Here is a 24748-nt window from a genome sequence, read left to right on the forward strand (position 1 = left end):
CCTTCCCTTTCTGCAGCAGACCCCCTCTTCATCGCTGTGAGCAGTCTCTGGGCTTTTGGACTCTTTCGCTCGCCACCGCGCCCCGGGTCGCAGCCAGGGCCGGCGCGTCCCGCCTCCGCTCTGTCGCTTTAAGCGGGTCCCCGCCGGCGCGCCCCTCCCTCACCCCTCCCTGCGCTCGGCGGCTCCTCGCCGCCTCTCCCGCTCCTCCCGCTCCTCCTCCTCAGCGTCTCCCGCTCCTCCTCGCCGCCCGCTCCGCTCCTCGCAGCCTCCGCGCACCCGCAGCCATGGCCGACATCAAGACGGGCATCTTCGCCAAGAACGTCCAGAAGCGACTCAACCGCGCGCAGGAAAAGGTCAGCAGCGCGCGGCGGGCCGGGTGGCGGGGACGCGGGTCGGCAGGGCCGAGCTGGCCGGGGGCGCGCAGGAGGCCGGGCCGGGGCCGGGGTCGCGGGGCCGCCCTGCCCTCCGCCGCAGCCACTGCAGCAAGGCGGCACCCGGCAGCCGGCGGCGCGCAGACCCGGTCCCCGGAGGCGCGGGGTGGGCCCGGGTCTCCCGGCTTCCTCTCCCGCCGGGCCGCCGGGCGGGCGCCGCGCACGAGCTGTGGCAGGTGCGGCGGGTCGCCCGCGGCTCCCGGAGCGGAGCGCATCTCCCTCCCGGCGCCGGCTCCCCGCGCTCCCGCGGGCGGCTCGCGGGTCCCGGCGGGAGCTTGCGGCGCTGTCGTTTCTCCGGCGGGATTCCTGGCTACTTGGGTGCAGCAGGCACGAGCGATTTCGCACAGAAGCGACACCTCTCAAATCTGTTTGGACCAAGAGGACTGACCGCTCAAACCCAACGGCTTTAATACAGTGCAGTGAAGTGAATCCTGAAGTTCAAAACCGAGATCTAGATACACAACTTCTTTCTCTTTCTTTGCTTTTTATTTCTTTTTCTGAGGGGTCTCTGTTACACGTGTATCCCTTTTGACGCCAGTGCCCTTCTCTGGAAGGTCAACGATAAATATGACCTGAACCTAACAATTCTCTGCACATTTCTGCATAGAAGAGGCCGTTTTACTGCATTAAAAAAAAAAAAAAAAAAGCCCATGTTGCACGAGTTGGGTTCCCTGGTGTTTCCCAAGCCCCTCAAGATTGGTCACAGTCAATTATTTTTCTCCCCGAGAGATGGGTACAGATGACTGGAGGTCCACGTCAAGCCCAGCGCCCAACAGTTGGGGAGGTACTGTACCATGCATTGGGCTTGCCTGGCTTCCCTTGCCTACTGCTTGTCATCAAGACCTTGCCAGCACTGAGGTCTTCATTTGTGTCCCTTGCAGAGGACATTCATATTGTATGTTAAGCATTGCGCTTGAAAATTGACACCAGCTAATAAGCCCCGTGGTTTGTGTCCGTTGAACTGTGTTCTCTTTCACGTGGAAGTATTTTCTGTCCCTGGGATTCTAGGTGTTTAGCGGTTTCCTGTTTTACTGGAAGTCAGATTTGCCGCGTTGTTCACTGTGGCAGTGCATTTCCCTCTGCAGACCCTGACTTAGACTAACCTCCAATTCCCACTGACCGCCAGGAACTGAGCTGAAGGGGGGCACTGATCCCTTTGCCTCACTGTGTTCCCAGAGGCTTGGTGGCTGCCTCTAGTCCCTCCCGTCACACATCCACACTCTCAATGCAGTAAGAGGATTGTATTTCTTTTAATATCTACCCAAGCTTATCCTGAACCAACAGTGATCCTCCTGCCACTCCTTTAGCTGCTGAATTAGCAAGGCTACCTGCCTGCTTCCAGTCCCTGGCTGCTTGTCCAGAATGTAGCCAGGATCTGCTGGGAACCTGGTTAGGTTTTGTCATCATTTTTCCATACTTCATTTTATCCATTGGTAGATATTCCACCCCACCCTCTCCCTCCTTCCAAGTAATTACTTGAATTTTGGGTCTGAAGCTTTTCATTGAATCCACTTTCCATCTGTGAAGGAATTTAGTGATACAGTCTGCCTTTTGACATATTAAATTATTTCTTAATCTAGGTCACCAACTGTTAATATGCCAGAAATAACTGAAAAGAAAATGTAATCTGACTTAGAGAGCATGCAAGCCCTTATGAATTGTTGAAAACTCACTGTTGCATTACTAAGGTCACGTGTGTGTTATGATTGCAGTTGTGGCTGGTGGTTGATCTCAGTGGTCTAGGGAAGCTTTGAGCAGGGCTTCAAGTGTCCTGGTTTCTCCCCTGGGAAAAACTGCTGATGAAAAGTGTCTGTTGTACCTAGTATAGAAGATTAAGACACCGAGAGACTGAGAGAGTGGGTTCTGGTCCTGGGTAAGTTCTGCCCCGCTACAGAGTCTCTTCAGCATATGGGAAAAGAACATGTGGAAATCCAGGTAAGGCAGTCCAGCCAAGCCCAAACAATAGCCCCTGGACAATGGAAACGGAAATGTGCTGCTATTGATGGGTTCATTAGACAGCTTCTCCAGTGATGCCTTCTTTTTGCATCTTCAGTCTCCTGTTCTTCTCCAGATGCTCTGTTGTAGTAACTATGTGCCACATATGTTCTTGAGACCCTTTGTTCCTCGTTTTTACCACAAATTTTCTCAAAAGAGAGTCCACTCTCTTACTTTCTCATCATTTTTGATCCACCTAACAACTTGCGTGCATTTTCCCTCCAAATGCATGACAAACTACTCTTTCAGGTAACTTATGGCTTTCTATGAATTTAATAAAGATTTTTAAATTGAAAGCCTGTAAAATTTCTGTGGAGAAAAAAAAAAGTGAAATACACATATAAGGGAAAAAAACCTCACCAACAAATTAGAACACTCATGAATTCTACTACCCAGAGATTCCCAATCATTTTATGTGTGTCCCAGTAGATTTTTTCCTCTTGTATATGTATTTATACAACTAAAACAGAGCCATCCTATATGATTTTGTAACCTGTTTATTTCATTTAATAATCATGAACATTCTTCAATAGATGTGCATATTTTCCATCATGATTTTAAGTGACTGAACAGTATTGGAATGTATGCATTTTATTGAATCCCCTATTTTTGGACACTCAATTTCCATTGTTTCTGAATATAAATGCAAATCATTGAGAAAACTTACAGGGGAAATGTTGCTACACATTCAAGTATCTCCTTAAATAAATTCCTAGAAGAATTATTCTGTCAAAGGTATGCTTATTTTTATCATAGTTTGATTGCCTTTCAGAAAGGTTGAATCAATTTACATTCTCACCAGCAATCTGTGAGACTTCGCCAATAGCAGATAATAAATTTTAAAACATTCTTCAGATACATAATTGGAAAAAACTCTTGCTGTTATTTTTCTTGGTTTTATTTTTTAAAAGTCTAACATTTTTTGCATTAGCTTTTTTAATCTGTGAATTTTGTTTTGTATAGTTTTGCCCATTTTGTATAGCATCTCCATCTTGTTATTGGTAAGGGCAGAAACTTTATCAATTCTAAAGGTTACAAATATTATTTCTTCCTTTTCTATTTACTTTTTTAACTTTTGAGCATTTTTTTTCTGCTATGGAGCATATTTATGTTTGTATTTTATTTATTTATTAATTTTGTATTTGCTTAAATCTATCAATTGATTTTGTGTGGTTTCCTCTTTTGGATGTTGAATTACTTAGGATCCTGCCACTTGTAAATGTCAGAAAAATCAGTTCAAACTGGCTTAAGGAAAAAAAGAGGATTTAATTACTAAAAATAAAAATATGTTCTTGCACATATAAATTTAAATGAGTACAAATACAATATGTACTTTTATTAAGCTAGGAACATATATATATATTCTTATATATGTGTATTTAAAAATATATGTGCATATTTCTGTTATATATGTTAAGTCATTTGATTCTGTGCAGTTAGGCACTCTTATTATCCCTGTTTTATAGACGAGGAAGAGATTTAAGTTACATGCCCAAGGTCACACAGTATGCAGTAAAGCTGAAGTTTGAACCAAAGCAGTCCAGTGCTTCTTGATTACATGGTACTGCCTCTTACAATTAGGAAAGGGGCAGGGGTGGACATACATCAGGCCTGCATAGAAGCAGGGATTCAACCACAGACATCAGGGCTCAGGTGTTTTCTCCCTGCCTTTCATCTCTGCAGCCATCTTGTCAGCCCCATTCTTGGGCAGGTTCTTCTCTTTTGGTGGCAAGATGGCTGCCAGCAGCTCTAGGCAAGAGCATGTCACTATTTACTGATAACTCAGGATAGCCCTCACCAGCCCAAATTGGGGCTTGTTCTGCACCCTGGAAGAAGGAAATCTCTGGCCAAGGGCAAAGGCCATGGATTGGATTGGGCCTGAGTCACAGGCTTCTGTGGAAGCTGGGATGAAGAAATGTCCCCTAGACCATATGCCGTGCTCGTGGAGGAGGGAGAATCAGAGGACAGAAAAAGGAATGGGTGCTGGGCTGGCAAAATAAAAGGTGTCCACTGAGGTATAATTTAAAAGCCTTCCTGTCCCATGTTTGTGTAAATAATCACATAGTTAATAATTTATAATTTAATATTCATGTAAAATTTCCTGTCAAATTAATACATCCACAATTTAAAAAATAAAATATTAGTAGAAGGCTTATTATGAAAATAGCAGTCTCCTGTCTCTTCTCTCCTTAACCACCAATCTGGTTTCCTCAGTTCAGTTCAGTCGCTCAGTCGTGTCTGACTCTTTGCGACCCCATGAATCACAGCACGCCAGGCCTCCCTGTCCATCACCAACTCCCGGAGTTCACTCAGACTCATGTCCATTGAGTCGGTGATGCCATCCAGCCTTCTCATTCTCTGTCGTCCCTTTCTCCTCCTGCCCCCAATCCCTCCCAGCATCAGAGTCTTTTCCAGTGAGTCAACTTGTCACATGAGGTGGCCAAAGTATTGGAGTTTCAGCTTCAGCATCAGTCCTTCCAGTGAACACACAGGATTGATCTACTTTAGAATGGACTGGTTGGATCTCCTTCCAGTCCAAGGGACTCTCAAGAGTCTTCTCCAGCACCACAGTTCAAAAGCATCAATTCTTCGGCGATCAGCTTTCTTCACAGTCCAACTCTCACATCCATACATGACCACTGGAAAAACCTTAGCCTTGACTAGACGGACCTTGGTCGTCGAAGTAATGTCTCTGCTTTTTAATGTGCTATCTAGGTTGGTCATAACTTTCCTTCCAAGGAGTAAGCGTCTTTTAATTTCATGGCTGCAATCAGCATCCGCAGTGATTTTGGAGCCCAAAAAAATAAAGTCTGACACTGTTTCCACTGTTTCCCCAAATATTTCCCATGAAGTGATGGGACCAGATGCCACGATCTTCGTTTTCTGAATGTTGAGCTTCAAGCCAACTTTTTCACTCTCCTCTGACTTTCATCAAGAGGCTTTTGAGTTCCTCTTCACTTTCTGCCATAAGGGTGGTGTCATCTGCATATCTGAGGTTATTGATATTTCTCCCGGCAATCTTGATTCCAGCTTATGCTTCTTCCAGCCCAGCGTTTCTCATGATGTACTCTGCATAGAAGTTAAATAAGCAGGGTGACAGTATACAACCTTGACGAACTCCTTTTCCTATTTGAAACCAGTCTGAGAGGCAGCTATTATTAATCACAGTGCCTTTCAAATTATACTTAAAACTACTTCTGAATCTATCCTTTTATATTTGGTGAAATAGGTAAAGATTTAGCTCTCATACCTTGTTCCCTCTACTTCCATATCCCCTAATAATATAGCAAAAACAGTCAATTGCTGAAGATCATATTTTTAAAATGGTAAAGTATGGAAAAGAATAGATATATGTACATGTATAACTGATTCACTTTATCGTACACCTGAAACTAACACAACGTTGTTAATCAACAGTACTCCAATGTAAAATAAAAAAGTTTTAAAAAGCCTACTTGATAAGCTCTAAAGAAAGTATAGTGTTTGTTGACTGTAACACACATATCTTAACTATTCAGCCTTTGTGGATTTTTGGGTATGTGGATCTCTGTATAGCTATCATGCAGAACATTTCTGTCCTACCAGATAACTCTCAACCTTCACGCCTCACCTGTTGTCTTTTTTTATGTTCATACATTTTAAATTCCTTTACCATCATTTTCCTGATGAATACCTTTTATTGTACATATTGGTTATTTTGATATCTTCTTTTGCAAAGTGTTCAAGTCTGTGTTTTATTTGGGTTTCTTGTTGTTTCCTTATTGACTTGTAGAAGTTCTTTATATATTTAGTATATGAGTCCTTTCTCAGATAGACATTCTGTGAATGTGCTCTCCCAGAAAGTGGCTTGTTTTTTTACTTTCTTAATGGTGCCCTTTGATTAAATGAAGTTTAAAATTTTTATGAAGCCTTATCAGATTAGGTTTTTCATGTAGTTTTTTGTTTTCCTAGAGTTAATTGTAGCCTTATTTCTGTTTGCTTATTTTCCTATGAGCTGTATAGAATTGTTTGTTCTTGCTTCATCAGATCTGTTAAATGCCTACCAATATTGTATCAAGGGTCCGTATAGTCAAAGCTATGGTTTTCCAGTAATCATGTATGGATGTGAGAGTTGGACCATAAAGAAGCCTGAGTGCCAAAAAATTGATGCTTTTGAACTGTGATGTTGGAGAAGTCTCTTGAGAGTCCCTTGGACAGCAAGGAGATCAAACCAGTCAATTCTAAAGAAAGTCTGTCCTGAATATTCATTGGAGGACTGATGCTGAAACTGAAGTTCCAATACTTTGGCCACCTGATAGAAAGAGCCGACTCACTGGAAAAGACCCTGATGCTAGGAAAGATTGAAGGGAGGAGGAGAAGGGGACAACAGAGGATAAGATTGTTGGATGGCATCACTGACTCAATGGACATGAGTTTGAGCAAACTCTGGGAGATGGTGAAGGACAGGGAAGCCTGTTGTGCTGCAGTCCATGGGGTTGCAAAGAGTCAGACGTGACTGAGCGACTGAACAACAACAACAATTAAAATCAAGGGTTCAGTAAAATCAGATAATGCAATTATGTTCTCCTACTGAAGGACCCCCTCCCCCAAACTCCCTCAATTTATCGTCTCTGCCCTTTTACTTACTGTAAGCTGGGCTGGTTTTTTTCTAAGCCTTCTACACAGCTGTCATCCTGGGTCTTTCCTTGCCAATGTTGGGGTTGAAGAAGGGACTTGAAGGCCCATCTATTCTATAATCCCAGGCTTTCAAGCTGTTCCCCCTTGTCAGTGTTGTGCTTTATCCTCACTTTTTAGAGTTCTTGGTGGATCCAGGTTCTAATCTGGAGTGTGTTTGTGACTAGTGAGAATTGGCTGCTTTTTCATGGGTTGCCTACACAGGCACTTGTAGATAGTAGTTGTCTTTATTCGGCTGAGTTGTTTCCATTCTTCTGTCTACCTTTTTGCTTCTGTAAAATATATTGAGCTGTCTCATCCACTAGTAATGCCTCTCCTCTTTTTATCCATGTATGTTCATACCTTTTTTTATTCCTTTGTTGTCATTTTTCTTGCAAGGGTTTTGGGAGGAAACAGATGTAAATAATACAGTCAGTCTGCCTGTTTTTTCAGAGGCCTTTTTAAAGTATTTAATCCCTCTGGGATTTTTTTTTGTCCATCTTTATTCATTTGTGAAATCCAGTGACATTTATTTGGTCTTAACAACCTCCTTGACCTCTATGCAATATTTAAGTCGGTGGTACAGTTCAAACATTTTTTAAGATTAAAACTGTAGCTTCCCAGATGGCACTAGTGGTAAAGAACCCTCCTGCTAATTCAGGACATGAGATGTGGGTTCAGTCCCTGGGTCGAGAAGATCCCCTGGAGGAGAAAATGCTAACCCACTCCAGTGTTCTTGCCTGGAGAATCCCCATGGACAGAGGAGCCTGCCAGGTGACAGACAGTCCATAGGGTTGAAAAGAGTCTGACTGAAGCGACTGAGCATGCATTCAAACATTTTTTTAAATGTGAATCTAGTGAGGAGGGAGGCTTTTGGTATGTAATAATACTAGCCTCTTTCAGTATTAGATTTTAGTATTAATAAGAGTGAGAGTGAAAGTAAAGTGAAAGTTGCTCAGTCCATGGAATTATACTCCATGGAATTATCCAGGCCAGAATACTAGAGTGGGTAGCCTTTACCTTCTCCAGGGAATCTTCCCAACCCAGGGATCGAACCCAGGTCTCCCACATTGCAGGCAGATTCTTTACTAGCTGAGCCTAAAGGCTTCTCTCCAGTGTTCCCAGGAATACTGGAGTGGGTAGCCTATCCCTTCTCCAGTGGATCTTCCTGACCCAGGAATGGAACCAGGGTCGCTTGCATTGCAGGCAACCAACTGAGCTATGAGGGAAGCCCAATAAGAGAGTTACATTATATAAACTCTAAGGACATGTACTGTTCGATAGTCTTTGTGCTAGTTTATCTGCCATGAGTGATTGTTATATAATAGCCTTTCAATTCAGTTCAGTTCAGTTGCTCAGTCGTGTCCCACTCTTTGCAACCCCATGAATCACAGCATGCCAGGCCTCCCTGTCCATCACCAACTCCCAGAGTTCACTCAAACTCATGTACATTGAGTCTGTGATGCCATCCAGCCTTCTCATTCTCTGTCGTCCCCTTCTCCTCCAGCCCCCAATCCCTCCCAGCATCAGACTCTTTTCCAGTGAGTCAGCTCGTTGCATGAGGTGGCCAAAGCATTGGAGTTTCAGCCTTAGCATCAGTCCTTCCAATGAACACCCAGGACTGATCTCCTTTAGAATGGACTGGTTGGATCTCCTTGCAGTCCAAGGGACTCTCAAGAGTCTTCTCCAGCACCACAGTTCAAAACATCAATTCTTCGGCAATCAGCTTTCTTCACAGTCCAACTCTCACATCCACACATGACCATGGGAAAAACCATAGCCTTGACTAGACGGACCTTTGTTGGCAAAGTAATGTCTCTGCTTTTTAATATGCTATCTAGGTTGGTAATAACTTTCCTTCCAAGGAGTAAGCATCTTTTAATTTCATGACTGCAATCAGCATCTGCAGTGATTTTGGAGCCCAAAAAAATAAAGTCTGACACTGTTTCCACTGTTACCCATCTATTTCCCATGAAGTGATGGGACCAGATGCCATGATCTTTGTTTTCTGAATGTTGAGCTTCAAGCCAACCTTTTCACTCTCCTCTTTCACTTTCATCAAGAGGCTTTTGAGTTCCTCTTCACTTTCTGCCATCAGGGTGGTGTCATCTGCATATCTGAGGTTATTGATATTTCTCCCAGCAATCTTGATTCCAGCTTGTGCTTCTTCCAGCCCAGCGTTTCTCATGATGTACTCTGCATAGAAGTTAAATAAGCAGGGTGACAATATACAACCTTGACGTACTCCTTTTCCTATTTGGAACCAGTCTGTTGTTCCATGTACAGTTCTGACCGTTGCTTCCTGACCTGCATACAGTTTTTTCAAGAGGCAGGTCAAGTGGTCTGGTATTCCCATTTCTTTCAGAATTTTCCACAGTTTATTGTAATCCACACAGTCAAAGGCTTTGACATAGTCAATGAAGCAGAAATAGATGTTTTTCTGGAACTCTCTTGCTTTCTCCATGATCCAGCGGATGTTGGCAATTTGATCTCTGGTGCCTCTGCCTTTTCTAAAACCTGCTTGAACATCTGGAAGTTCACGGTTCACATATTGCTGAAGCCTGGCTTGGAGAATTTTGAGCATGACTTTACTAGCGTGTGAGATGAGTGCAATTGTGCGGTAGTTTGAGCTTTCTTTGGCATTCCCTTTCTTTGGGGTTGGAATGAAGACTGACCTTTTCCAGTTCTGTGGCCACTGCTGAGTTTTCCAAATTTGCTGGCATATGAGTGCAGCACTTTCACAGCATCTTGGTTGGATCTTGGTTGAAAATGGTTGGAACTCCATAAATATTAGGTTTGTTGTTGTTCAGTCATTAAGTAATGTCTGACTCTTTGCCACCCCATGGATTGCAGCACACCAGCCTCCCTTATTCTTCACTTTCTTCTGAAGTTTGCTCAAATTCATGTCGATTGAGTTGGTGATACTATCTAACCATCACATTCTCTGCTGCCCCTTTCTCCTTTTGCCTTTAATCTTTCCAAGCATCAGGGTCTTTTCCAATGAGTTGGATCTTCACATTAGGTGGCTAAAGTTTGGAGCTTCAGCATCCAATGAATATTCAGAGTTGCTTTCCTCTACATTGAACTGAGCTAAATTCTTAGTTTTATAGGTCAAACAGATATTGGTAGAATCCTGTCATTCAGCCCAATGTTGATTTTGTGATATGGCAAGAAAAGCAATATAGTCTCCTTGCATGCCTAATTATGTGACTTTGTGGGTTCTTTTTAAAAAAATTGGTGCTTTGTGGATGCCCACATTTAGGTTTGTTCTCAAAGGGAGACATATAAATGTTGCTTGCATGTGCCTGTACTGGTGAGCATGTGCCTGTGTTTATTTTATTTATGCAAATTGAATGGGAGAAGAAATACCTTACTCTGATCAGGAGAATTTACCTGGGACCAGAGCCTTGTCTGTGGAAGAGTAGCTTATATGACCAATGTTTACATTTGAGGACTCTTTAGAGACTGAGTCTCTGAGGCACTTCCAGGGTTTCCCCTTTTAAGATCATCTGATGACTTTGTTGTCCAGTTCTACATTGTATGACGTATAAGATAATTTTCTCTGGCTGTATTATGAACTGCCAGAATTAAAAATAATTTTGAGGGCATTCTTGAGAGTAAGATTTTCTTCTTCATTTTTTTTACACATAAGCATGCTTATATGCATCATCCTTCTTTCCCTAGGAACGAATACAATAGGGAATCAGAACTATAGGGACTGAGATTTTAACTTTATACAAAAGTTATCATTATCCTTTACAACATAGCATATTGTGTGTGTTTTCCATAAATCATACTTTAAAAGTCAGCTTGTCTGTGAACCAATACAACTTAAAATATCTGAAATACTTGTATAAATAGTCTGGTCTTTACTTGGAGTATAAAATTAGGTCCCATTTAAAAAAATACTCAAATGACTTTTTAAAAATACATAAATTAAATGTTCCAGTGTATCATGAAGATACACTTACTCCTCCCTGGGGTGTCCGTCTTATGATAAGTTCGGAAATCCTATGGGGAGTTTCCCTTCCCTAAAGAAGTCTAATTTTTACTCTGTATGGTAAGGGAGTCCAGCTTTCAGATGTCAGTCCTGTCCCCTGGGGTGAGCACTGCAATGCATCAGAAACCCAGTGGCATCCCCCCTTACTACCCCGATGGCTCTCACAGAGAGGGCAGGGCCAGGAAGCCTTTTTCTCCAGGGTTATACTCAACTTTGACCACTCTGTGTCATAGCAGCCCTAAGCTCCCAATGTGTGAGCTCTTTATCAGTGGGTTTATCGTTTCCAAATACACTTGCATATATACACACAGATTCTCACTCCAAGATTTCGCATCATGCCACGGTTCCTAAGTTAGGAAACTAGACATCAGCAAACACTGATCATCCAGTTCATTCATGCCAGTCCACATTCTTCTGTTTTTAATAACATGCTCATAGGGACATACCAAATTGATTTTAAGCCTGCAGGTTGAGAATACTACCCTAGTGGAGCCTTAGCATCCTTTCCTATAAACTGATTTTTCTTTGGGTCACCAGTCCATTCAAAGATGTGTGTGTGTGAGAGAGAGAGAGAGTGAGAAAGAGATTGTTTCAAAAAATATTGTGAAGTACTTTGTGAGTGAATGAGTTGAGAAGGCAAAGAGTATTTTTAAAAATGATATGTTCTGACTTTTTAAGTCTGGAAATTTCCACTTGACTCTTCAAATATATATATTTTTTGCGTTTTATAGCCCTTTAAATTATGGGCCATCTGAGTGGAACATCTGAGGAAATATGTAAGCCTTTGGGCTTCAGTTATGGAATAACAGATAAAAAGATTTATTGTGTTACAGATAGAATTTTCCAGATAAATGGCTGATGTTTACATACTGGAACTGCCATCATCACAGAGTTTGAGGAATTCACCTATGAAAATATAGATAGTAAGACTCTACACACAAAATTGTGTAAAATTAACACAAAAGTAATCATGATTTCCTGGGAACACATCCACATGTCAACTTTTCATATAGTAATGCTGAAACTTCATTCTTGTTGATTCAAAATCTAAATTTAAGTGTAGTACATTATATTTCCTGAATACATACTGAGTGAATCTTTATAGGAATAATATTGGATAAAGCCACAAATAAGATCTTAGTTTTAAAATATTTGCTATGCATAATATATTAATTTTGATTTCCCTGAAATTGTTTAGAACAGATGTACAAAAATCAGAAAGCCACAATTTTGGTCATTTTAATCTTATCTCGTATAGTTATTTATTTGAAAGTTTAGTTCAGAATTGGAAAGAACCTGAAAAATTGTATATGCATGTATATATATGGGGTGTTCCAGGTGGCGCTAGTGGTAAGGAACTCACCTGCCAATGCAGGAGACATAAGATATGCAGATTCCATCCCTGGGATGGGAAGATCTGCTGGAGGAGGGCATGACAACCCACTCCAGTATTCTTGTCTGGAGAATCCCATGGAAAGAGGAGCGTGGCAGGCTACAGTCCATAGGAACCAAAGAATTGGACATGACTGAAGTGACTTAACACGCACACACATATATGTGTGTGTGTGTATGTATACATTTTTTTTCTATCTTAAAGTGCCTATAATGACTTAATAAAATACATATGGATCCGTGAATAGATGTACTCTTGTTATGGCACCTAACCTTGTTGAGAAAAAGCATGCTAGATGTACATATTCTAATAGTTATATATTCTATTATAAAGTCAACCTGGTAAAATTTGGTTATTCATTTAGAGTCATTTATTAAGAATCTAGTAAAGTCATGCTCAAAAATCTCCAAGCCAGGCTTCAGCAATATATGAACCGTGAACTCCCAGATGTTCAAGTAGGTTTTAGAAAAGGCAGAGGCACCAGAGATCAAATTGCCAACATCCGCTGGATCATGGAGAAAGCAAGAGAGTTCCAGAAAAACATCTATTTCTGCTTCATTGACTATGTCAAAAACCTTTGTGTGGATCACAATAAATTGTGGAAAATTCTGAAAGAAATGGGAATACCAGACCACCTGACCAGCCTCTTGAGAAACCTGTATGTAGGTCAGGAAGCAACAGTCAGAACTGGACATGGAACAACAGACTTGTTCCAAATAGGAAAAGGAGTACATCAAGGTTGTATATTGTCACTCTGCTTATTTAACTTATATGCAGAGTACATCATGAGGAACGCTGGGCTGGAAGAAGCACAAGCTGGAATCAAGATTGCTGGGAGAAATATCAATAACCTCAGATATGCAGATGACACCACCCTTATGACAGAAAGTGAAGAGGAACTCAAAAGCCTCTTGATGAAAGTGAAAGAGGAGAGTGAAAAGGTTGGCTTGAAGCTCAACATTCAGAAAACAAAGATCATGGCATCTGGTCCCATCACTTCATGGGAAATAGATGGGTAACAGTGGAAACAGTGTCAGACTTTATTTTTTTGGGCTCCAAAATCACTGCAGATGCTGATTGCAGCCATGAAATTAAAAAATTAAAAGACGTTTACTCCTTGGAAGGAAGGAAAGTTATGACGAACCTCGATAGTATATTAAAAAGCAGAGACATTACTTTGCCAACAAAGGTCCGTCTAGTCAAGGCTATGGTTTTTCCAGTGGTCATGTATGGATGTGAGAGTTGGACTGTGAAGAAAGCTGATCGCCGAAGAATTGATGCTTTTGAACTGTGGTGCTGGAGAAGACTCTTGAGAGTCCCTTGGACTTCAAGGAGATCCAACCAGTCCATTCTAAAAGAGATCAGTCCTGGGTGTTCTTTGGAAGGACTGATGCTAAAGCTGAAACTCCAATGCTTTGGCCACCTCATGCGACGAGTTGACTCACTGCAAAAGACTCTGATGCTGGGAAGGATTGGGGGCTGGAGGAGAAAGGGACGACAGAGAATGAGATGGCTGGATGGCATCACCGACTTGATGTACATGAGTTTGAGTGAACTCCGGGAGTTGGTGGTGGACAGGGAGGCCTGGTGTGCTGTGATTCATGGGGTCGCAAAGAGTCAGACACGACTGAGCGACTGAACTGAACTGAACTGATTAAGAATCTAGTGCCTGAAAACCTCTTGCTAGTAATATAGCGTTATAATATAGCATTCAACAAAGACATCTTGGTTGATCATAGACCAGCAGGAGCTGGTAGAGATAAACCTTTAGACTTAAAAGTAACTACATAGTAATTAATGAACAATCATAGTTAAAAATTCTATGAAAAGAAAAAGAAATTTTAAACACATGTGACGACTGAACTGAACTGAATTAGGGATTTCACCTGGAGTGAGAGGGTTGGACATACCTACCTGAAGAAGGTAGATATTAAGCTAAGATTCTAAGGATGAGTTGCAGCTATCCAGACGAGGGGAGTAAGATAATGGTGTGGGGATTATAGTAGTTAGATGAGCATTCCAGACATCAGACTCTTTGCCCTTTTTCACAATAGATAAGATAAAAATAAGAGCTATAGAAAATAGCTGTCAGAATTAACTGTTAACATTGGCCTTGTCAGTGATCTCTTCTACCATTTGCATATTTATCAAAGTGGAGAAGTGGACCCTAATTGGGATAGTCTTTCTGTAGTTGCAATCTCTCTTTTGTGTGATCAGATTTTTACTCTCAGGTGTTAAAGGGGCTTTCTGGGGCAAAGTTCCCCCTTGATAGAGAGGCAGGACACTGGTTTCAGACATGAATTATCTGTCATACAAAGATCCCTTTGTGCAATAGCAGTAACACAAGCGCAATCTGTTTTTATGGATATATAACTAAAGAGCCTCTTGATGATGGTTAAAGAGGAGAGTGAAAAAACTGGCTTAAAACTCAACATTCAAAAAACAAAGATCATGGCATCTGGTCCCATCACTTCATGGCAAATAGAAGGGGAAAAAGTGGAAGAAGTGACAGATTTTATTTTTTCAGGCTCCAAAATCACTGCCAACTTTGACTGCAGCCATGAAATTAAAAGACTCTTGTTCCTTGGAAGAAGGAAAGCTATGACAAAGCTAGACAGCATGTTAAAAAACAAAGACATTACTTTGCATACAAAAGTCTGTATAGTCAAAGCTTTGATTTTTCCAGTAGTCATGTACAGATGTGAGAGTTGGACCATGTAGAAGGCTGAATGCTGAAGAACTGATGTTTTTGAATTGTGATTCTGCATAAGACTCTTGAGATTTCCTTGGACAGCAAGGAGATAAAGCCAGTCAATCCTAAAGGAGATCAACCCTGAATATTCCTTGGAAGGGCTGAAGCTGAAACTCCAATATTTGACCACCTGCTGTGAAGAGCTGACTCATTATAAAAGACCCTGATACCGGGAAAGATTGAAGGCAAAAGGAGAGGGGATAGCAGAGGATGAGATGGTTAGATAACATCATTGACTCAATGGACATGAATTTAAGCAAACTCTGGTAGATAGTGAAGGACAGCCAAGGCTGGTGTGCTGCAGTTCATAGTTCATGAGGTTGCAAAGAGTTGGACATGAGGTATCGACAGAAAAACAGCAGGGTCTTTTATCATAGTTCAGTTCATTCCCTCAGTCATGTCTTTGCAACCCCGTGGACTGCAGCACACCAGGCTTCCCTGTCTATCACCAACTCCTGGAGCTTGCTCAAACTCATGTCCATAGAGTTGGTGATACTATCCAACCATCTCATCCTCTGTCATCCCCTTCTCCTCCTGCCTTCAATCTTTCCCAGCTTCAGGGTCTTTTCCAGTGAGTCACAGCTCTTCGCATCAGGTGGCCAACGTATTGGAGTTTCAGTTTCAGCATCAGTCCTTCCAACGAATATTCAGGACTGATTTTCTGTCAGATTGACTGGTTTGATCTTGCAGTCCAAGGAACTCAGAAGCCATCAGGAATTCAAAATAGAAATTAAAGTTTTTATAAAAATCTTAAATGCCACACATCTGGAAAGATTAGTTTGTCTTTAAAAGGTTTGAATGGGCTTCCCTGATAGCTCAGTTGGTAAAGAATCCTCCTGCAATGCAGGAGATCCTGGTTCGATTCCTGTGTCAGAAAGATCCCCTGGAGAAGGGATAGGTTACCCACTCTAGTATTCTTATGCTTCCTTTGTGGCTCAGCTGGTAAAGAATCTGCCTGCAATGCGGGAGACCTGGGTTTGCTCCCTGGTTTGGGAAGATCCCCTAGAGAAGGGAAAGGTTACTTACTCCAGTATTCTGGCCTGGAGAATTCCATGGTCTATCCCATGGTATAATCCATGGGGTCACAAAGAGTCAGACGTGACTGAGCGACATTTACTAAAAGGTTTGAATACACTTGGATTCCCAACTTTTAATGAGAGAAAGAGAGAAGAGAAGAGAACCCACGTGATTAATGCTGGAGGGCTTAATTATTTTGTAGGCACTGACCTGATTATATCGCAAGCTGTGGTCTTGAATTTAGGAATCTGAGATAATTTGCAGCTTGAGAAGAATCTTAAATTTGGAAGAGAATCTTCAGTAGCAGGCAGACTCTTCCTTTATCTAATAATGATTGCTAACAGTTGAGTCGGAGAAGGCAATGGCAAGCCACTCCAGTACCCTTGCCTAGAAAATCGCATGGACAGAGGAGCCTGGTGGGCTGCAGTCCATGGGGTCGCTACTAGTCGGACACGACTGAACGACTTCACTTTCACTTTTCACTTTCACACATTGGAGAAGGAAATGGCAACCCACTCCAGTGTTCTTGCCTGGAGAATCCCAGGGACGGCGGAGCCTGGCCGGCTGCCGTTTATGGGGCTGCACAGAGTCGGACACGACTGAAGCGACTTAGCAGCAGCAGCAGCAGCAGCAGTTGAGTAGCATAGATGGCCCGAGCCATGGGAGGATATTCCATTTTTGTTAGCACAGCCTAGAACAGTGTGATACCTTTCACATACTCTAGAATTCCTTAATATTTGAGACCTCCATGCAAGAATCGATGCTTTTGAAATGTGGTGTTGGAGAAGACTCTTGAGAGTCCCTTATACTGCAAGGCAATCCAACCAGTCCATTCTAAAGGAGATCAATCCTGGGTGTTCATTGGAGGGACTGATGCTAAAGCTGAAACTGCAATACTTTGGCCACCTCATGCGACGAGTTGACTCACTGGAAAAGACTCTGATGCTGAGAAAGGTTGGGGGCGGGAGGAGAAGGGGACGACGGAGAATGAGATGGCTGGATGGCATCACCGACTCTGTGGACATGAGTTTGAGTGAACTCCGGGAGTTGGCTGAACTGAACTGAACTGAATGCAAGAAATCCTGCCCTTTAACCTATGTGTTTCAACAGCAAAAAATGAACTTCCCACTTGCCCTTTGTTTAGTGGGTTCTTCTCTGAGTCTCCAAGAAAACTGTGTCCAGATTTTTCTTCTCACCTCTGTATGAAATGCATGTAAGCATGGGGATCACTAGCATTATGAAACATGGTACACGAGAGGGCTCTCCTGGGAACTGATATTGGCCTGTGATTTCTCCTGTTAAGCCTAGAGAGTGAATCTAGAAATCCAGTACCCCAGGGTAGTGTTTTCTCGATAGTCAAGAATATTTGGGGGAGTGAGTGAGTTAAGAATGCAGATTCCTGAGCCTATTTTAAAACCTACCAGAATCTCATATTAAGACTCAAGAATATGCATTTTTTAATAAGTTCCTCAGTTAATTCAAAGTCTTAATGAATGCAGAGTACACTGCTTTAGAGAAAGGGGCTTGGTTGAGATTTTGTGGTGGGTTTGAGCTTCCAGGTCCACTTCAGGGTTATAGTATAGAGAGTAAGGCTTTCTGGAACATGAGTTTGAGCAAACTCCGGGAGATAGTGAAGGATAGGGGAGCCTGCTGTGCTGCAGTCCATGGGGTTGCAATGAGTCGGACATGACTTAGCAACTGAATAACAAAAACAAACCTTTCTATCACTTAGTGACTCTAAATTTATCTTGAATGTTGCAGAGGGCGAAAGGTGAAAAAGAGTGCCCTATGCAATGCTTAAAAATATCCTTATTCTTAAAATAGCCTACTTAAGTTTCAGAGAAATCAGTTAGTTTTGTAGAGGCCAAATCAGAGATGTTTCATCAAGGGTCAGATGTCTTATTAGGAGTGTTGTATAGCATGGAGGATTGGAGTCTGTGTAATCTGGTTCTGTAAAAGCCATTATAATTTTAGAATAAATCTGGCTAATGCATTGTTCACAAAAAGTAGAAATGTTTGTGTCCAAAAATTGCTGCATATATTTGGTAGGTGATAGAGATGGGAAAATTTGAGAAATTTATTTATAATTATATTGATTTTGTATGGTTTATTATGGTGTGAATAGTAACGAGATTGCTTAATATGGCTCATAGGGAGTGTCATCAAAACTCAGAGGATGGTTTTGGTCTCTAGTTGAAGAAGCCCTATTTGATAGGAACTGGATTATCATATTCTAAGTTCAATTTTTTTAAAAGTGTTTTGAGAAATTGTGTCTGTGTTCTTTTTTAAAAATTAATTTTATTTTTTTAATTAAAATTTTTTTTTAATTTTTATTTTTATTGGAGGCTAATTATTTTACAATATTATATTGGTTGGTTTTGCCATACGTTGACATGAATCCGCCCCGAGTGTACATGAGTTCCCCCTCCTGAACCCCCCTCCCACCTCCCTCCTCCCCTTATCCTCCCTCTGGGTCATCCTGGCATACCAGCTCTGAGCATCCTGTAACATGCATCGACCCTGGACTGGTGTTTCGTTTCACATATGATAATATACATGTTTCAATGCCATTCTCCCAAACCATCCCACCCTCACCCTCTCCCACAGAGTCCCAAAGACTGTTCTATACATCTGTGTCTCTTTTGCTGTCTTGTATACAGGGTTATCATTTGCATCTTTCTAAATTCCATATATATGCGTTAGTATATTGTATTGGTGTTTTTCTTTCTGGCTTACTTCACTCTGTATAATAGGCTCTAGTTTCATCCACCTCATTAGAACTGGTTCAAATGCATTCTTTTTAATGGCTGAGTAATACTCCATTGTGTATATGTACCAAGGTTTCTTATCCATTCGTCTGCAGATGGACATCTAGGTTGCTTCCATGTCCTGGCTATTATAAACAGTGCTGTGATGAACATTGGAGTACATGTGTCTCTTTCAATTCTGGTTTCCTCGGTGTGTATGCCCAGGAGTGCGATTGCTGGATCATATGGCAGTTCTATTTCCAGTTTTTTGAGGAATCTCCACACTGTTCTCCATAGTGGCTGTACTAGTTTGCATTCCCACCAACAGTGTAAGAGGGTTCCCTTCTCTCCACACCGTCTCCAGCATTTATTGCATGTAGACTTTTGGATAGCAGCCATTCTGACTGGTGTGAAATGGTGTCTCATTGTGGTTTTGATTTGCATTTCTCTAATTATGAGGGATGTTGAGCATTTTTTCATGTGTTTGTTAGCCATCTTTATGTCTTCTTTGGAGAAATGTCTGTTTAGTTGTTTGGCCCATTTTTTTGATTGGGTCACTTAGTTTTCTGGAATTGAGCTGCAGGAGCTGCTTGTATATTTTGGAGATTAATCCTTTATCCGTTGCTTCATTTGCTATTATTTTCTCCCATTCTGAAGGCTGTCTTTTCACCTTGCTTAGAGTTTCCTTTGCTGTGCAGAAGCTTTTGATTTTAATTAGGTCCCATTTGTTTATTTTTGCTTTTATTTCCAATATTCTGGGCGGTGGGTCTTGGAGGATCCTGCTGTGATTTATGTCAGAGAGTGTTTTGCCTATGTTCTCCTCTAGGAGTTTTATAGTTTCTGGTCTTACATTTAGCTCTCTAACCATTTTGAGTTTATTTCGGTGTATGGTGTTAGGAAGTGTTCTAGATCACCAGTCCAAGTTCGATGCATGAAACTGGGCACTCAAAGCAGGTACACTGGGACAACCTAGAGGGATGGGATGGGGAGCAAGGTGGGAGGGGGTTTCGGTATGGGGGACACATGTACACATACTTTTATATCTAAAAGTGTATTCAAAATTTCCTTTGTTACTGATTTCTAATTTGATTTAATTATAGTTGGATACGATACTTTATGTTATTTCAACCCTTTAAATTTATTGGGGATTATCAACTACAAATGGGCACTTGCCATGGGTAGTTGCCATCTACTTCTGCAAAGATTAAATCATGTGCTGCTGTAGCTGCTGACCTTCAGTAACCCCTGAAGGGAGTTTAGGATGGAGATCAGAAATAAGGTATTCTGTGCCCTAGAAAAACTAGCAGAACAAGTTTTCAGATAGTTGAATATCTCCAGGAGCTGATTTTATGAGCCCAATTCTTGCATCTCCTTATATTTATATCTAGAAAATCAATAAATTCCTTCATGGTGACATCTGCTCCTTGTGACTAGCAAAAACCTTCTGAAAAAATATCTACTTGATTCTCTAATACTCTCCCTTCACCATATGTATATCACACACACACATATATATATTGTATCTATATATATCACGTATATATATATATATCACACACACACACACACACACACACATATATATATATATATATACCTTCCTCCTGTCTCTTTGGGGCAGTTTTCTCAGAGCTGTTTGAAACGCTGTTTCCCAGGACATAGTCCTCATTTTGCCTCAGAAAAAACTTAACTTGCATGTCTCGCTTTGTGCACTTGTTTTTAAGTTGAAAGTTGGAAAATGGGGGAATTGGGTGAAGGTGGTCAAAAGGTACAAACTTCCAGCTATAAGACAAATAAGTTATGGGGATGTAATGTTCAATATGCTGACTATAGTTAAATTAGCAATACTGTACTCTATGTTTGAAAGTTGCTAAGGGAGTAGATCTTAAAATTTCTCAAAACAAGAAAAAAAATTGTAACTATGTGACATGATGGATGTTAATAAACTTATTGTGGTAATCATTTTAAAGTACAGATCTTCCTTGACATGTATCCTGATAAATTCATCATAAGTTAAAAATATCCTAAGTTGAAAAATGCATTTTGTGCACCTGACCTATCAAATATCATAGCTTAGCCTAAGCTCGGAGAAGGCAATGGCAAGCCACTCCAGTACTATTGCCTAGAAAATCCCATGGATGGAGGAGCCTGGTAGGCTGCAGTCTGTGGGGTCGCTAAGGGTCCGACAGGACTGAGTGACTTCACTTTCACTTTTCACTTTCACACATTGGAGAAGTAAATGGCAACCCACTCCAGTGTTCTTGCCTGGAGAATCCCAGGGACGGGGAAGCCTGGTGGGCTTCCGTCTGTGGGGTCACACAGAGTCGGACACGACTGAAGTGACTTAGCAGCAGTAGCAGCAGCAGCCTAAGCTACCTTAAATATGCTCAGAATACTTACCTTGGTCCACAGTTGGGCACCATCACATAATGTAAAAACTATTTTAAAATACAGTGTTGAATATCTCATGTAATTTATTGAGTACTCTACTAAAAGTGAAAAATGGGAAGGTTGTCTGGGTACAGGGTGGCTATAAGTGTATGGTCCCCCTCTTAATCTCATGGCTGCTCAGAGCTGCATTCAATGCTGCTGCCCAGCATCATGAGACAGCTTATTTTAAATAAAATACCTTATTTTGTGTGTGTGTGTGCTTTGCTTTACTACATTTCCCAGATATGTTGTTTTCTGCAAATTGGTTTGTTGTAAAGGACTGTGAAGAAAGCTGATCGCCGAAGAATTGATGGTGTTGGAGAAAGACTCTTGAGAGTCTTTCTTTGTCTTTGAACTGTGGTGTTGGAGAAGACTCTTGAGAGTCCCTTGGACTGCAAGGAGATCCAACCAGTCCATTCTAAAGGAGATCAATCCTGGGTGTTCATTGGAAGGACTGATGCTAAAGCTGAAACTCCAATACTTTGGCCACCTCATGCGACGAGTTGACTCACTGGAAAAGACTCTGATGCTGGGAAAGGTTGGGGGTGGGAGGAGAAGAGGACGACAGAGAATGAGATGGCTGGATGGCATCACCGACTCTGTGGACATGAGTTTGAGTGAACTCCGGGAGTTGGTGATGGACAGGGAGGCCTGGTGTGCTGTGATTCATGGGGTCACGGAGAGTCGGACACGACTGAGCGACTGGACTGAACTGAACTGAACTGAACCTTGCATCAGGCAGGTCTATCGGCACCGTTTTCCCAACAGCATTTTCTCTTCATGTATCTGTGTCACATTTTGGTAATTCGTGCAGTAGTTCTCTTTATCAGCAAAAAGTTTATGACTTACTGCTGGATCAAATTATGGTTAGCATTTTTTAGCAGTAAAGCATTTTTTAATTAAGGTATGTATTCACATTTTTTAGATGTATGCTGTTGAACCCATATTTAGGCAAAGTATAGTGTAGACAAGTGTTCTGAACTTTTATGTGCACTTGTGCTTAGTCACTCAGTCATGTCCGACGCTTGCAACCCCATGGACTGCAGCCCTCCAGCCTCCTCTGTCTATGGGGATTCTCCAAACAAGAATACTGGAGTGAGTTGCTATGGCCTTTTTCAAGGATCTTCCCAACCCAAGGATTGAACCTAGGTCTCCTACGTTGTAGGTGGATTCTTTACCATCTGAGCCACTAGGGAAGCCCTTTATATGCACCAAGAAACCTAAAAATTTGTATAACTAGCTTTCTTGCAGTATTCACTTTATTGTGGAACTGAACCCATACTGTCTCTGAGGTATGCCTGTATGGTACCAGGTATTGCTAGTCCAGGAGAATATAAAAATTCAAAATTTGAAGTATACTTTCTACTGAATGGGTATCACTTTTGTACCCAGATAAGTTGAAAAATTGTAAGTTGAACTGGCCTAAGTCAGGAACCATTTGTACATACATATATCAAATCATTATGTTGCATACCTTAAAGTTACACAATGTTATATGTCAATTGTATCTCAATAAAACTGTAGAAAATTTGTTGGACTGTGTTTTACAGCCTAGCATGTGATCTGTCCTGGAGGATATACCATGTGCATTTGAGAAGAATTATAATCTGCTGTTGAGTGAAGTGACCTATAGATAGATGTGTGCTAGGACCACTGATTTATAGTGTTGTCATATCCTCTATTTTCTTACTGGTTTTCTGTTTAATTGTTCTATCCATTACTGAAGGTGAGGTAGTAGAGTCTTCCACTATTTTTTTTGAATTGTTTATTCTTCTCTTCAGTTTTGTCAGTTGTTGCTTTATACATTTTGTTAGGTGCATAAATGTTTATACTTCTTATATCTTCTGTATGAATTGACCTTTTTGTCATTATAAAATGTCCTGCTTTGTGTCTAGTAACAATTTTTGTCTAAAAGTCTATCTTGTCTGCTATTAGCATAGCCACTCCAGCTCTCTTTTGGTTACTGTTTGCATGGTCTGTCTTTTCCATCCTTGGGCTCTTAATTCGTTTGTGACTTTGAATCTACTTTGTGTCTCTTGTAGACAGTATATAGCTGGGTTTATTTTTATCCATTCTTCCAATCTTTGCCTTTTAGAGTGTGTAACTTATTTACACTTAATGTAGTTAATGACAAATTAGGATTTATGGCAGCCAATTGTATTTATTTATTTTTGTTCCTTGATTCATCATCACTGCCTTCTCTCTGTTAAATAGACATTTTGTAGTGTGCCATTTTAATTTCCTTGTTTCTTCTACTATATTTTTTGAATTACTTTCTTAGTGGTTTGCCTAGAATTACAATTAACATCTTTTTTTTTTTAAAGGGAAGAACTTAGATTTTTTAAAGAAATGTTTAGTTATTTATAGCTATGCGGGGTCTTCGTTGCTGCATGCAGACTTTCTACTTGTGGCATACAGGGGCTACTCCATACTTGTGATATATGGGCTTTTCACGATGGGGGTTTCTCATGGTGTGGGCTTCTCATGGTGGGGGCTTTTCTTGTTGCAGAGCATGGGTTTTAGTTGTTAGAGGGAGCAGGTTTTAGTTGTTATGGCATGTGGGCTCAGTAGTTGCCGCTCAACGGCTCTAGAGCTCAGGCTCCACAGTTGTGGTGCATGGGCTTAGTTGCCCCTTGGTATGTGAAATCTTCCTGGACAAGGGATTGAACCTGAGTCCTCTGCATTGGCAGGCAAATTCTTAACCACTGCATCACCAGGGAAATCTTACAATTAACATCTTAATTTGTAACAGTGTAATTCAGATTGAAAGTGAAAGTCGCTCAGTCCAGTCCGACTCTTTGTGACCTCATGGACTATACAGTCCAGGGAATTCTCCAGGCGAGACTACTTCAGTGGGTAGCCTTTACTTTCTCCAGGGGATCTTCCTAACCCAGGGATCAAACTCAGAATCCACATTGCAGGAAGAGCTGAGCTACAAGGGAAGCCCATAATTAATTCAGATTGAAGTGAACTTAATTTCAATAGTATAGAAAACTTTGCTCTCACACAGTTCCGTTTCCTCTTCCCTTTTGTGCTGGAGTTCTCAAACAAATTACATCTGTATGTATTGTACATCCATGAGCGAAATTTATAATTATTGCTTTATTCTATTGTCTTTTAAATTGGATAGGATAAAAAGTAAGTTAAAAGCAAAAATATACTGTATTTTACGTGTACATGTGCATTTGCTGCATGTTTCAAAACATGTTTCTTATGAAATGGATTCTGTTTGTTAGGTAATAATTAGCTCGTTTCTCCAGTTTTAAAACTAAAACAAGACCACAGTAGGAGATATCTAGTGTTAGCACATTTATTAAATCTAGCTCCAGT

At 41.3% G+C, this 24748-nt stretch overlaps 1 protein-coding gene across 1 annotated transcript in view; it reads left to right on the top strand.

Annotated features, from left to right (window-relative positions):
• The first annotated feature begins 247 nt into the window (after positions 1–247).
• The window catches only part of AMPH (amphiphysin), a 228857-nt gene continuing 204356 nt past the window's right edge, over positions 248–24748 (top strand). The window contains exon 1 of the mRNA XM_088834640.1: positions 248–353. Coding sequence (XP_088690766.1) covers positions 285–353 — 69 coding nt within the window. The 5' untranslated portion in view covers positions 248–284. The remainder of the gene's footprint in view (positions 354–24748) is intronic.

This window comes from Moschus berezovskii, chromosome 3 (genome assembly GCF_049115385.1).
Source record: "Moschus berezovskii isolate FMDL1 chromosome 3, NW_MosBer_1.0, whole genome shotgun sequence".
NCBI classification, from domain to species: Eukaryota; Metazoa; Chordata; class Mammalia; order Artiodactyla; family Moschidae; genus Moschus; species Moschus berezovskii.